General features: G+C 39.9%; 1 protein-coding gene across 1 annotated transcript in view; it reads left to right on the top strand.

Annotated features, from left to right (window-relative positions):
• The window catches only part of LOC311000276 (zinc finger E-box-binding homeobox 1-like), a 94197-nt gene extending 90193 nt beyond the window's left edge, over positions 1 to 4004 (top strand). The window contains exon 9 of the mRNA XM_083990945.1: positions 13 to 4004. Within this exon, the coding sequence (XP_083847071.1) occupies positions 13 to 794 (782 nt within the window). The 3' untranslated portion in view covers positions 795 to 4004. The remainder of the gene's footprint in view (positions 1 to 12) is intronic.
• The last annotated feature ends 11653 nt before the right edge of the window (positions 4005 to 15657 follow it).

The following is a 15657-nucleotide window of genomic DNA, read 5'->3' as shown; positions in this document are numbered from 1 at the left end:
CCTCGTCTGCAGGAAAACGGCCTCACGAGTGCAACATCTGCAAGAAGGCCTTCAAACACAAACACCACCTGATCGAACACTCGCGGCTGCACTCGGGCGAGAAACCCTACCAGTGCGACAAGTGCGGGAAGCGTTTCTCCCACTCGGGCTCGTACTCGCAGCACATGAACCACCGCTACTCCTACTGCAAGAAGGACGGGCCCGGCTCGGGCTCGGGCGGCGGCGGCGGCGGCTCGGGGCCACGCCGGCTGCAGCTGGAGCTGGGCAGCCCCGGCGCCGGGCCGCAGTCGGACAGCCGCACCACGACCCCGCCCTCCCAGCTGGACTCAGACGAGAGGGAGAGCGAGGAGGAGGACGAGGACGAGGACGAGGAGGCCATGTGCATGGACGACATCCGGGTGGTGCAGGTGGACGACGGCGAGTGCGAGATCTACGAGGGAAACTTTGACGACGACGACGACGACGAGGAGATGATAGGGGAGGAGATCATAGACGAGGAGGAGGAGGAGGAGGAGGAAGAGGAGGAGGAGGAGGAGGAGAAGGTGGAGAAGGAGTTTGTGTGCGACGTGGTGGAGATCGAGCTGGGGGACGATCACATGGAGGTGGAGGAGACGGGGGAGAAAACGACCGAGCAGCAGCAGGAAGAAGAAGAGGAAGAAGAAGAAGCAGCAGCAGGTGCAGAGACCGAGGCGGCGGGAAACGACTGTGAAGCAAATACAGACCATAATAATAGCATCAGGGAGACGTCAGACGGCGCCGAGCCCACAGAGGAGCTGGAGACTAACGCCAAGTAAAATAAAATAAAATACATAAATGAAAGGAGCGTCTCTCTCTCTCCCCGGGACAGTGCGAATGTGTCGGTCCTCAAAGTCAAAGAGTTCATTGAGACAAAACAAAACAAAAAAACAACAACGTGGCATCTCGCCATCAGAAGGAAGTCACGGCGGTTGCCTGATTTTAACGGTCCACTACTGTGTACAAAAACCCAGGTGTGCCTGAACTTGAAAAAAGAAAAAGAAACAAAAAAAAACAAAACAGTGACTTTTCTTTTTTTTTTTTTTTCTTGTGAAAAATTAAATATCAGTGTTAAAATTGTTTATAGAAGTACAGATTTTAAAAAGCGAAAACTCACCCATCAACTTGTTAGACGACTTGTTACTGAGACATCCCAGGTTGTTTTGTTTTTTTTTGTTCTGTGTTTATTTGGTCAATGTTACTAATCTTGTTCTTGTTTGAAACATTTTAACCTGTAAAGATGAGAAAGATTTCTATACCTTTTTATTGCCAATGAAGTTTCCTAAATCAGTATTTTATTGAGTTCTACGAACAAAAACCTCTGCACTACAGTATTCCTGGTTTACCTATGGAAACATGCCTCATGCATTGTATGCCCTTCAGTGTTATCTATGTACAACTAGCTAGCGAGATGTCGTCCGTGTTAGTGTTATTAGTCTTTGCTAGCTAGGTTTTACTTTTCAGTTTGACTGTTAGCCTTAAGGAAAACAAAGTATTCTTAGCGGGGGAGGGATGGGATGGGATGGGATGGGATGGGATGGGGAGTCCGGGATGAGAAACGTGGCTTCTGTTCGCCATAACCAAATTTGTCCTATCAGGGAAGGTAAAGTCACAACCTCAAAGCCAGCATCCTGCAGCCCGGACCGGGCGAAGCGAAGTGAAGCGAAGTGAAGCGTCTGGGTGAAGATGAAAACGCACGACTTGACCGACTGAGTTCCTGACGCCCGTCCGGCTTCGGCCCGTGGTTTTCCTGAAAAAAAAAAAAAAAAACAACACAGGCGCCACATTTCTTACCGAGCTCCTTCCTTCCTTATTTTGGCTTTTAGTTCTCAAGTCAGTGTTTTTTTCCGTGTCGTTACAAAGCTTAACGTATGAAGTCATACTGTCCGTGAAAACAAGGAGCTGGGAACGCGTTTTCCTTGGCTCCACCCCGATGCCTCCAGCCTTATGCAAGACCTGTGTGCTGTTAAAAGTGCCATTGAACAGTGTTATCGTTTCCTTCTTCTTCACACATGTAGCCAGTATTATGTCCCTGTGTTACTTTTACTTCAACAAGACCCATATTGACTAATGTTTGTTCACTTGCACAGAGCAGCAGATTTATGTCGCAAACGTCGATGAAACGACGACAGTTCCTGTGAAATTAAATGCAAAGATTTCTGAGGCCTTGAACAGTATTTGAAACCACACACACACACACACACAAACACACACATACACATGAAAAGGAAAAACGACGGGATAATTATCGCCATCATTAGTTAATTCTGCCTGTTTATTTTTTCCTCCATAACCGATAGTTTTGTTTACAAGATGTGAGAAAAGAAAGGAGAGGAAAAAAACGCACATTCAGATTGTCTTTGAACGTCTCATTTCTTTCTAAACCGACAGTCCACGAGCTAAATCTTCACTTTGCATCGATAATAAGACACCAAAGCATCAACTTGGACCAGCTATAATCAGAGAAGGGTCAGAAAATACACAAATAAAAGTGAATATAATAGTAGAACCAGCAAATCTTCTTCACACCGAAGAAGCTTCAGCTCTACGTTGGAGATCAATGTAAAATGAACCTCGTGGTCATTAAATCATTAAATCAATCAGTGCATGTTCTGTCAGACTTGAGTATTTGATGTTATGGACTCGTTCAGTTAATGTATTGTCCTTTAGTATCTAAAAAAACCCACAAAAACACAAAGTTTAGATCAGATAAATGTGTGTGGACTGAAGCCAGAGACACAGTCCAGACTGAGCTGATGCCTTGTAACCTTGAGATAATCAGTTTCCCACTGAAATGTTCTTTTTTTTATTTTTTATTTTTTGGAAATGCAAGTTTAACACGTCGTACTTTTACATCATTAAAGTAAAAACAAGTATTAAAATGTTTACAGAAGTGTTTTAAAAAAGACAAAAGAAGCAGAGGATGATCTGTGGATGCAGGTTTTTAAGTATTTGAAGGGCGAAACACCCACAAAGCCCAGATCAGTTTTACAGTGAAGCGTATAGACTGAACCAATTCATCCGCTTTTATCAGACGTGCACTTTTCTTTTCTTTTCTTTTTTTTTTTTTAAAGCAGAAAGAAATAAAAGTTGTTGCAAGCTGTCCCGCACTTCAGGTAACAAACGTTAGTGAATGTGGTCTCCAGTGTTTTCAGTTGGTTTTTACCGAACAGTGTTTATAGTATTAGTTTGTTTTACATTTCTTTTGTTTCATGTGTGTGTCCTCTGTTTTTTTTGTTTTTTGATTTTTTCAACAATGGCAGTATTAGAACCCTTTTCACAGATTAAAAAAAATGTACCTGTTTAGTTTTTAGAAGACTTTTTTATATTTATGTGTCTTATTTTTATATTTTCTTTTATGGTTATTTATTACACATTGTAGTGTACATTACTGTAGTTTGAATTGATACAATAATATATTTTAGTATGAAAAATAACCTCAAGACAAACAAACCAACTACAACATCAACATCAACAAAAAAAAAAAATCAATCCCAAAGTGTGGTTCTGGGAGCTGAAAGTTTGTTTTAACAAAAAAAAAATACACATAAAAAAAAGATAAAAAACCTGTATTCTGTAAACACGACTTCTGTTTTAAGCTAAAAGAAGAAAAAAAAATAAAGAAAAAAGACGGGAATGAATTGAGAAATAGAAACTGTTACATGTGCATCCGCTCTGCGTCGTTATGAAGCTACTGAATTCTAAACCTCTGTGATTTTAAAGCATGAGTCGTCGCTGTTTTGATGAAGGATCTTGCTATGAAGACGTTACTCCTCCCTTTTTTTTTCATTTTGAAGCCAAATTTAGCTCGACCCTCCTCCTCTTTCCCCTCACCCTCGACCCCCCACTCTCCAAAAAAAACACCCGACACCTTGTTTTCTGTTGTGTGCCAACTCGTTCCATTGTACTGTCGAAGGCTGCATATTGTTTGTCCTCTACACACCCTTTGTAAATCCACTGTCGTTTTGTATTGTTTTTATTTTAGTTTTTTGCTCCATTTTTATGACTCCCCATCACAATAAAATATAAGAAAGCACCTCGGAGTCGCTCCTGTTACTTCTTCCACTTCCTGTTTCATCATGCAGACGGGTAACTGAGGGACTGATTCAGTTTGTTTTGGTTTAGTTTCATCCACTCACTGCAAAAACTCAAAATCTTTCCAAGAATGTTTGTCTTATTTCTTGTCAAAATATCTAATTTCTAGTCAAAATGAATCTTTTTCCACTTAAAATAAGACTCATCACCTAAAAATTAACTTGTTTTTAGATAATTGTCAAGCTTGTTTAAGCTAAAATCTGCTTGAAAGAAGTAAAAAGTGTCAAAAACAAGCCATACTTTTAATGTGATGAGTCTTATTTTAAAGCAGAAGTGAGTGATCCGGTCGTTTTCGCTAATGCTGCGTTCCAGGCAGGCTTTTGAAATCGTAAATTACAGCTTCAAGTCACAACTTACGACTTTGTAGCGTTCCAGGCAACCCACTCGTGTTTTTCCGACCTGTTTTACCGGTGAAAGTCACTATAACGGCCACTCGTAACTTCCGACCGGTGAACTCGTACCAGATCTAACTGGTACGACTTCACGGACGGAAAAATACGAGTTTCCTTGAACGCACCATAACAGTCCTCGTCCCTACGTCACCACATTCACGGCGTTCCTTGGCTGCACACACAGCCCTGCATGCCGTTCTCTCTCCTCATTGGATAAAAACTGTAGGATACGATAAATGTTTTCTCTTCGGCTCAGAGCAGAGCAGAGGGACTGAGAGACCCGTGTTTCAGACCAAACACTCTATGTAAGTGATTGCTGTCGGAAGATATAACTATTTAAGACTTATATTAACACAAATATATCACTCACTTCTGCTTTAAGTATAATGAGATTTGTTTTGACTAGAAATGACATTTTGACTAAAAATAAGACAAATATTCTTGGTGAGATTTTGAGGTTTTGCAGTGCACATCACAAGCATAAGCTCTGATTCAGTGATAATAGAAAACACAGGGAGAAACACAAGACAGTTTGTGGAAAGTAATATATAGTAACACAACAATATCCTCATAATAATAATAATAGCAGCACTTTTTTAAAGAAAGTTACAAAGAGTTTCAGCAAGAAAACAGTAAAAATAGTCAGTATCATGTCAATTGACAGGAAATACAAAATTTAAATTCCAGGAGAGATAAAGGCTTTCAGAAAAAAATAAACAGATTCATCAGATCTTTAATAATCCTGGGAAGGAGCAGAAGATCTGAGGCTTTGATAATAGTTTTTTTTTTAAATCAATACAAAAAACCTAGGACCATTTGATGTAACTCATTGAAAATATAATAATTATATAGCATAAATAATATATAGTGTAATAATTATAGAGGTCAATCTGAGGTAACGTGTGTAAACAGTGACCTCATTCAGTATTCAGACTCTACACGTTCCCTTGGTCCTCTTATCGTGATACAGATTTAATATTACAGTTTTTCTCTGTTGGTTTGGCTCATTTCTTGAAACAGAAATTACATTCTTAAAACTATAAGACCATTTGGCCAAACAGTCTTACAGTTCTGCACAACATTACAGCTCACTAGCAAAAGCGCATATCTCTCCCAAAACTGTTCACACATGCTTCAAAACTAGATTCCTTTACCATGTAAAGTGTCAGTACCATCAAAATGGCAAAGATCTTTCTCAATTGCTTTTGGCTCATTTGCATTCACTTAGTGCTTTTACCAAAAATAAACTGGATGGTTCAGCATAACACCATGGATGAGCTGCAGAACCTCATATCTCTCCCAAAACAGTTTACTTATGTGTCAAAACCAAACTTCTTTCTCATGTAAGTAGTCAGTGCCCCCAAAATGCATCATCCCTGTGGCATTCTGTGAGCACTGCAAGTCAAAATGCTTAGATGTTTTGTCACTATGGCAGAGACGTATAAAACCTAAGAAAAGGACTTTACAGTAAGAGCAGCCTCCAAAGTTTGACATCACACACACTGCACTCATATTGCCAAGGAAATTGTAACCATTTTTATTCACATATAGCCTACATAAAGTAACTCAAGATTATGTACTGTAAAAACAAAATGTATAGGCCTACAGTTCTCTGTACATGTATGAAATATGAACACAAAAAAAAACAGAAAAAATATACCAAGCTTATAGTGCAGTAAACAAAGTTTCACGAGTAGAGACATTTTCACTGGTCATCACTGTCATCACCCTCTGTCTCCTGGCCACCATCTTCATCCTCCTGACCATCCATACGCTGCGCTCTGATTGGCCACATATTTTCATCAACATCACAGCGGATATTTTCCCTCGCGATGCAGCGAGGGAAAAAGCGGCGTGAATGACGCAACCATCCCCTACACTGATCCCCTGTAATGTCATCACACGCAGCATCCATGGCATGGAGCAGGGACCTCTGGTCTTGAGCACGATGCTCATACACTCTCAAGTTCTAATTTCACCTGACTGTCAATTACTGTCATGAATTTATAAAATGCTGCAAGAAATTCATATGGTTTTCATGGTATTAGCCTACAGTATGTTGACTAATTTTGACAGTTGAACAGACTATTGTGCATATGATGATTTACACAGTGAAATCATGCTGACATGTTTTGGAGAGAGCAACCATTAGACTGAGAATCAACTAATCAGCTTAGATCAGCAAGATCTATTCATTTGGAAAACGTGCTAAATGTATGCTCATTGTGCTAACTCTAGGGTACTTGTACATAACCATTTGCAAAGATGCACTAAGACACTTGAGACATGTACTAAGACATTTGCAATTTGATGAAATCAATGAGAAATGCCATTCTGTTGTGAACATTTGCAAGGTGGTTTGGAGATTTGTCCATGTTATTTTGAGAATGTAATTTCTGTTTCAAGAATTGAGCCAAACCAATAGAGAAAAACTGTAATGGATTAGGAATTCCCATTGTTGCCAATCAATTCACGACCAATAATAAGAACAATTAGAAACAAACTGAAATGTCCAGACTTTTTATTTGGCTCCAAATTGTGATAAAAAAATTTAAAAAATCACAAACAATGAGATTAAAACCGTTTTCAGACTCTTTGAATGTAAACAGAAGTAAAAAGTGAAGGTGCTGCAGGTCCAGTAAAAACAAAACTACCCAGGATGCATCAGCAGGTGGCGCTAGAAGACCACGCAACGATCGGCAGCAGCAAACCAGGCTGCAGTTGTCATGAGAGCATGAGCACTGATTATTCATAAATAATAAAGTCATGATTATCATTGTTAAGCAGCGTTGGAGCTCTATCAAAATGTAAATTTAAATGAAAGTGTAACCATCGCCTTTTCTTTTTTTCTTTTTTTTTTGTTCGCTGCTGTGGGCAAATGACAATTTATGTGCATGGCTGATTTCAATATGTAAAGTTATTATGTGCAATTAGAGGAGGGAGAAAAAAAATCAATGAAATCATAGTGAGGAGGTGGAGGAGGGAAGCCAAGGAGGGGGGGTGATAATGACTCAATGCAGCCAGCCGGCAAAGATGAGCTGGAATTAAAGATAAATAAATAAATAATGAGACTTAAATGTTATTTTCAAAAGGTCCAGGAGAATAAAAGTGGAACTTTCTCCTCGAACAGCTCGGAGAACATCGGCTTATACAGAGAGCAAAGTACAACAAGATTAAAATCAGAATATAATGGACTTAACAGAGTTATAATGAATATTCATGAAGCACTTGATAGTTTGTTTTCTGCACATGATGAGGCAGAACACACAAGGACAGGTGTGTGTTTGTGTGTGTGCGGAGAAAGAAGAAGCATGTATGAAATTAATGGGAGAAAGAAGGAAGGACCAAAAGTTCATTTTCAGTTCACGTTTCAACCTTGAGTTCATGCGATGTTCTTTACATGAGACTTAAAAAGGCTCCGAGACAAGATATTAAAGAAACATGAGGCCAGAGAATGAAGTAAATTATAAGAGACAGGTGCTTCATATGGAGAGGAGGATCCGTCATTTCCTGTCTTGTGAATAAATCATATTCTTTATCTGAGAGTGAGAGCAGAGTGAGGTCAAAGGTCAGACTCAGTCAGTTTGTCTGTTAGCTCTGAACATGAGCGTCGCCTGAACCATCGTCAACTTTCATCTGTCTGAGATGATTCGTCACATTTCCACGATGAATGTTTCTTTAACTTTAATTTCTCTCAGTTGTTGTTGCCGTGTTCACTGTTAAACATGAACGTCTGACCACACACACACACACACTTTACTGTAATTTTGATTGACTCAGGGCACGATTTGACAACATAGTTCAGTTTTGGGCACAGATTGAACTGTTTTGATGTGAAAGTTTGGTTTTGCAAGAAGAGTCTGAGGTTTTGTGAATGTAGCTTGAAAATTGGGGTTTGTGTTCACAGTTTAGAGAAAAGGAGAGCAGCTTTCGAGAAATGTGTCTTAGCAATCGAGAAAAACTGTAAGATGTTGGTGGATGGTTTTGGGATTTTTACCAGTTACTTAAGACGTGAATTAGCTGCTCGTCCTAAAACATCCAGTAGGTGGCAGTGGAGCTCTGACCTGTTCGCTCCGTGTTTGACCTCTTCCTTCTTTTGTCCTTCAATAATATATATATATATATAATATATATAGGTTGGTATTGAAATATTCAGAAGCATCAAAAGTTTAGTTTTTACTTGATTGAGATTTTTTTTTAATGCTTAAAGGAATAGTTCACCAAAAAATGAAATTCACCCTCATGATGATGAATACTCCAGAGTAGTTTTTTATTCCTCAAAGTGCATCTGACCCGGGAGGCCGGTTCATAGTCCAACGAAAACTTTATATGAGAGTCAATAGAGAATGTGAAGCTGACGTCACGCCGCTTTGCGTTGGGGAACGACGGCGCCATCTTTGGAGGAACGCAAACATAAACAGAGAGTGGGGACTGGATTCAAGACCCAGATTTACTCCCTCCACTGACTGATCCAGACATCGTGAACTATCTCGTTTTTGGTATTAGTGCATATACTACTGTGGCATTTTTTTACGCAGCAGCTGTCCCACCATGATTACTTTTAAGCGACTTTGGGGAACTTTTTTTAGGGAGACGAGCAAGTGTTTACATCCGCGATCCTCCAAAGATGGCGCCCAACGTCCCACGGCGTGACGTAACTTCACATTCTCTATAGGGCCTGACACAAAAACGTCTATAAAACTACACAAAAACCATTTCATATTCCTCCACACTGCTCGTCCGCTGCAATCCAAGTGTCCTGAAGGGATATAGTCCAGAGTTTACTCGAAATGGCGTCATTTAGGACATTTTTACAGCCTAAACAGTCCTGTATTGAATTTGCCTGGGGCGCACTCACGCGTTCATGCGGTTTTTGTGTAGTTTTATGGACGTGTTTGTGTCGGGCGCTATTGACTCTCATATAAAGTTTTCGTTGGACTACAAACCGGTCATTTTTTGGTGAACTATTCCTTTAAAACTTTGGTCAATTCAAAAAATGAAAGAAGATGATTTCATTAGATCTCAACTTTCTCAAAGTGGTGATACCGAGGTGTGACCAGTAGGGGGCGCCAAAGTTATAGGAGACTTTCAACGGTAGATTTGTGGCTTCAAGTTAAAAACAACAACAAAAAACAAAACAATTAGATCATGTTGAGTAAACGATTTAAGTAAATTTCCGTCACAGAAAAACACCAATGAATATAATTTTACATACCCAATTTTAGCACGAACACATGGACTTTACAGTGACTCGGTATCGGAAAGTGACGGGGTCGGAGTTAGCCAGTTAGTATGATAACTTTAGTAGAAGGAAAGAGAGGACAGAAACAGACAAGGTTTTATAATCACCTCTATGCAGTCAAAATAATATTCCACTCTCCATCCTACTTTTCATCATCGATATTGTTTTGGAAAACATGTGTGAACGTGGCCTGAATCTGAATCTGAATCTGTAGGTGAAGGTGAAACGACTCTTAACCACCTCGCCGACTCGCAGATGTTAAGTTTAGTGCATCAACAACGTTTTCAAACTCATCTACAAACCAAACGAGTCGCTGTCTGCTGGAGCGAAACCAACGGCAACGTTAGATCTGAGTAATAATAACAGGCACTAATTAAAGCTCATTTCATGCTGCCGCAGTTTGTGTAGCTGCTGCACTGACTCACACACACACACACACATCTGTCAATCAATCTCTGTGGTGGCACTGATCAGGAGAAGAAGGCAGTTGAGTGTGATGGACGGGAAACACACAGCTCCTTCATCTTCACACAGAGCTGTCAGGGTTTTAATGGTGCGAGGAGACAGATTTTTTTTTTAATCTTTTGGTTTTTCTTGTTGTTGTCGTCGTCGTATCTCACTCTTCACATTTCTCCTGAAGCTGAGCTCATCTTCAAGTATCGAGTCAAACAAAGCCACGTTGTCTTGTCGTCCCTCTGTACTGCACCAACATTATGTCACATAATAATGATAATAATGTTGTATAACACTGTACTCAACACCTTGACAGAACATCTTCACGAGGTGGAAACGGTAATGCGCTGTCGGCGAACAACTGGATTCTCACATTTCTTGACAAAATCGTGTGATCGGAGTAAGAGAGTCGCAGATTGATCTGTGGTCGATCATCTAGTCATCGAACCTGTTTGTTGTATTTAGTCCTGGATGGGAGTTGGTTTTATTTTGTTTTCATCTTTATTTATATCACTGTGTCTTATATAGGTTATCGATTGTATGTTGTCTTTTTCAAAATTTGAGAAAGAAACATTTCTTTTTTTCTTTTTTTTTTTATAATTTTTTTCTTTTCTTTCTTCAGTTCATCCACACACACCAAAAAACAGAACAAAAAAATAAAATAAAATAAAAAAAACACATAAAGGACAAAGCATACCTTCTCATGTGTACATATAATGGGTAATACGTTGTTAGATGCTATTACTGGTAATCAAGTCAGCAATAATAACCTAATACAAGTATCCAGTGGGTAATAGTAAATAACTAAGAATATTTAATAATAATAAAAGTAATAATAATGATAAAGGGAAAAAAACTTATTATCGATCAGCAAATTGTTAAAAATAAATTTTGTTTTTATCTTTATTTATATCATTGTGTCTTATATAGGTTATCAATTGTATGTTGTCTTTTTCAAAATTTGAGAAAGAAACATTTCATCACAAAGTTGGACTGAAATGTTCAACAGATCCTCGGGGTCAAAGTGATTGAAGGCACTTTTGGTTCAAATATTCACATGGACTCAAGGACGAGGGTTTAAAGTCATGGTAACCTCACCTACTTTCGATTTAGTAAAAACATTCATTCAGATTCGGGAATTTATCACTTTTTTCTTGGTCAAAGGTCAAATATACTGTAGGTGTAGTGACCAAACCAAACCAAACATCTGGACACATACAAACAAATTAAAACATTGTTACAAATATGCTCGTTACAATTCACAATAGAGTTTTTGTGTCTCTGGGAAATGTGTCTCATCAACTCGTGGGGTTTTAAAGGGATAGTTCAACATTTTGGCAAATTCTCCTATTGCCATAATCCCTGTAGTCATAGCAGTAGGTTTATTACCTTTAATTGTGGGTGCAAGTTGTTTTGAGATCAGCGGGGCGGAGACGCGAGCTGCTCACGAAACGGTACTTTCGCCGTTGCCTCAAAACTCATCAAATACACAATCCAACAACTCCAAAACATTTTCGTGGAGAAGTTATGACCTGCACATTCACCACGCTATGAGATAACAACATATATATAAAGCAAATATGCAGAACGCCCAGCAGCCGTATTTACCTCTAAAACAACTCTGTCTCGTAAAGTTACATTATTATTTCTTAGCGTGGTGAATGTGCAGGTCACAACTTGTCCACCAGAGCGTTTTGGAGTTGTTGGATTGTGTATTTGATGAGTTTGATGAAGGAAGGGCGAAAATACCATGCACTCCCCACAGCTCACGTCTCTGCCCCGCCAATCTAAAAACAACATGCACCGATAATTAAAGGTAATGAACCTACTGCTAAGACTATAGGGATTGTGTGATTTGACAAAATGTTGAACTATCCCTTTAAAGCTGCTGAAATCTTTCAGTCTGTGTGAAAAACTGTCACACCGCCTGAAGAATCATCAGAGGTGAGTTAAAGCTTCCTCATGTGTCAAACGCAACACGTCTTCATCAGTCAGACACACACATCCTGCATCGTCGCTCCTCGCTACACGACACATGAAACATTCACAACACACGACTGCAGCTGTCGTCAGCTCCGTGTTTGTGCTGTTTGTCATGTTCAGTGCTGCGCTGTCGGCCCCCGTCACTGTCAGTCCCGGGTCTGAAAGGTACAATTTTCATTTCAGCGCTCTGAGCTGACGTCTGTCGAACAGTTGCTCAAGACACTGCAATTATAGTCACAACAATGTCTCTGACAGTGGGACAGGATTCATGTGCATAATAAATGAGCTCAAAGCGCTGCAACTTCAAGAAAACACACGCAGAGACCGAAACGGGACAAATTCAGAAACAACTTCATTAGTATTGAATGTAATTGAATGTCCTTATTGTCACTGCATGTGACATTGAAAACGACAAGCGTTACTTTCACACACACATGCACAAAAGAAATCAAAAATAATTTATAAAATTGAATAAAAAATAGTAAAGACCAAGTTTTGACAATGCATGAGCTGCAAAACTCACAGCACAACAGAAGAGTTTGATTCAGATATTATTGTACTATTAGCTTAGCATTAAGCCTGGTTTATGAGTCAGTGTCCACTCCCCGCTGTAACCACACCGGGGCTTTGACGCCGTTAAGCACTTTTCTAAGTTTTGCATCGAGGGAACACATCGCTGTGCAATAGTTAGACATTTTTTTGGAGGTGCATGTCAGGGGACGGCATAAGGGTTTGCAGCGCCGCAGAGGTCTATGAGGGTACGCCGTCAAGCATAAATAAGGCTTTAGTCTTTAGCTGGTATGTTACTTTTTTGTGTCCCCAGAAACACTTCTGTTAAAGAGCTATGCTGAATTTTTAGCTTAATTATGCTACATTTTCACCTTAATGAAGCAGCTCCAGAGTCCTAGTGCTGGTTAAATCAATGACTTGTAACTAGTTCCAGGGAGAATGGAGCGTCTCTTGGCTGAAAACCAACCTTGTAAGATCAGAGCCCCCGACCCAGCTCTCGTCTCTGCAGCACCGCCACACAAACGTAACGCGCCCCGTAACCCGTAATCTCTTGTTTATGACAGATAAGACTACACAAATATACACATGGTAACATGGTATATGATATATATAACGTTATCCACCGCTCCATGGATTGATTTCTCGCCGGCTTCGTTGTAAACAAATGCACATGTCCGAGAAGAGGGTTAGTGAAACGGCGGAAAAGCGACCAGATTTACATAGTTTCTCTATAAGTTTTTTGCAGGGCATGCATCGTCCCATTGATGAAGCTCAGGGAGTATGTACACTTTTCCTCTGATTAGCTTAAGCACATTAATTAACTAGTGAAAGTTAAAAAAAAAAAAACGAAGAACAAAACAAAAAGGTACAGTCGACTAAGATCAGTCTGACTTCCAGCTCCGTTTAGAAGCGGCTCTGGAGCTTTCAGCCACATCACATGATCTTCAGCAGGTGGCGCTCACTCATCGACTGAAAGCTCTGGAGCATCGACTCAATGGACCTTGCAGTGAGACTTTATTGTCGATGAAGTGCTGCTCATCCAGCCCCACGCACCCACCCACCGTCGGTTGATTTACAGATGTGTGCAGCAGCTGGAGAGAAGCTCAAGGTCACTGGTTCATTATCCTTAAAGCCACAACACACTCTCTTTCTCTCTGTGTTGCACACGAACTGCTTCTTTAACCAGCTGAGAAACCTGGAGTTTGAGCTTCAACAGTTCAAATGCAGAGTAATTAGTTCACTTGAGAGGGAGTTTGTCGCCTGTTTGAATTAACTGAGGTGGAAAAATGACACGTGACAGTGAAACTACACCAGTTTATTGAAATAAAAGGTTGAGAAGTGAAGAGCTCATGTTGTCATATTCTCTCCTGTTGTGAAACTTCGTTTTGATTTGTTGGTGAAAAAAAAACTAAACTAAACCACAAAAACTGAATTTCATCTCTGAGTGAGAGACTTGAAAACTGAGATCGACTGGATGAATGAGAGAGAGGACGAAAAAGAAAGATTTGGTTTATAAATACACTGTCCGTCCAAATAAAAAGTCATGTGGTCCAATGTGATGTCATTCAGGACATTTTTACAGCCTAAACAGTCCTGTATTGAATTTGCCTGGACTTGTCTCAATGATGTCATTTCTAGTAAACTCTGGACTATCTCCCTTCAGGACACTTGGATTGCAGTGGAAGAATATTAAAAGGTTTTCGTGTAGTTTTATGGACGTTTTTGTGTCGGGCCCTATTACTCTCATATAAAGTTTTGGTTGGACTAGGAACCGGCCTCCCAGGTCTCCAGATCCACTTCGAGGAATAAAAAACTACCCCGGAGTATTCATCAGCATGAGGGGGAGGCAACAATGACTGAATTTAATTTTTTGCTGAACTATTCCTTTAAGGTCTGGACTCTGTGGTCACATTGGACCACATTTCTTTCTTGAAGATGATGTTTCCCCTCTCTCCTTCCAGTGTTTAATAATGCGTTGGACAGTTCTTAACCCAGTTTCAATCTCCTTGGATGGTTTATTTGCTTGATGCCAATAATTTGTCCCTTCTGAAACAGATTAACATCTGGATGTGTCTAACATGGTTGTTTAAGAAGTGAGACTGCTTCATTTAGGGTTAAATGGTCTGTATTTTTTTTTAAATAAAAAATAAATAAATAAATTGAAACATAGCTGAAACATAATCATCCATGTAGTAATTATCCAATGGGAAGCTCTCACCTATTAGCTGTGTATATTCCCATGTGTATGAGTGTGTGTGTGTCCTATATCTTCTCTTTATGCTTTTTTCATGAGCCTCACAACTCGGACAAAGCTGTTTTTTTTGTTGTTTTTTTCAGGTTTTATATGTTGCAGTTTTATTCCTCTTTGACGACCCCAGCAGAGTTATAGATTTTCCAGCAGGGAGCAGTTTTAGTGTGTGTGTGTGTGTGAAGATGCCTGCTGAGGTTTGTCCCAGTGATTTGTTTGTCCTGCTGAATGAGTTTGCTGCCTGTCATTAAAGCAGCCGAGCAGGGAGAGAAACAGCCCGTCCAACTCAATCTCTTCCTGCCGACACCATCTCCATATTCAAACTCCCGGTGTCTAATCAATGTCCTTATGCAAAAACAACTCAACTCACACAACACTAAAAAAAAAAAAAAAAAAAGAACAACAAAGATCTAAAATAAATCAGGAGCAACGAGCAGCAGCAGCAGCGCGGCGACCAGCGGTGCAAGGAGAGCTGAAAACAAAACAATATTTTATCCCTTCATGCCTCACAAACACACGGAGGCTCACAGGCTTTACTTTTATTTTGTAACATCTCATTACTTCTACGCACAAAACGTCTTCCTCAGCAAGATTGGGAGTGTACTATAACTGTGGATGTAAAGAGGCTGTTTGTTCCTCTCCATAAATATTTTTCATAACCGCCGCAAAATAATCTCAGATTCTCCTCCAGGTCGAGGAGGGAAACACAAGATTTATCT

The sequence above is a fragment of the Trachurus trachurus genome, assembly GCF_905171665.1.
Source record: "Trachurus trachurus genome assembly, chromosome: 17".
In the NCBI taxonomy this organism is placed as follows: domain Eukaryota; kingdom Metazoa; phylum Chordata; class Actinopteri; order Carangiformes; family Carangidae; genus Trachurus; species Trachurus trachurus.
The sequence above is the reverse complement of the archived record's forward strand: the minus strand, read 5'-3'. Positions and strand labels throughout refer to the sequence as shown.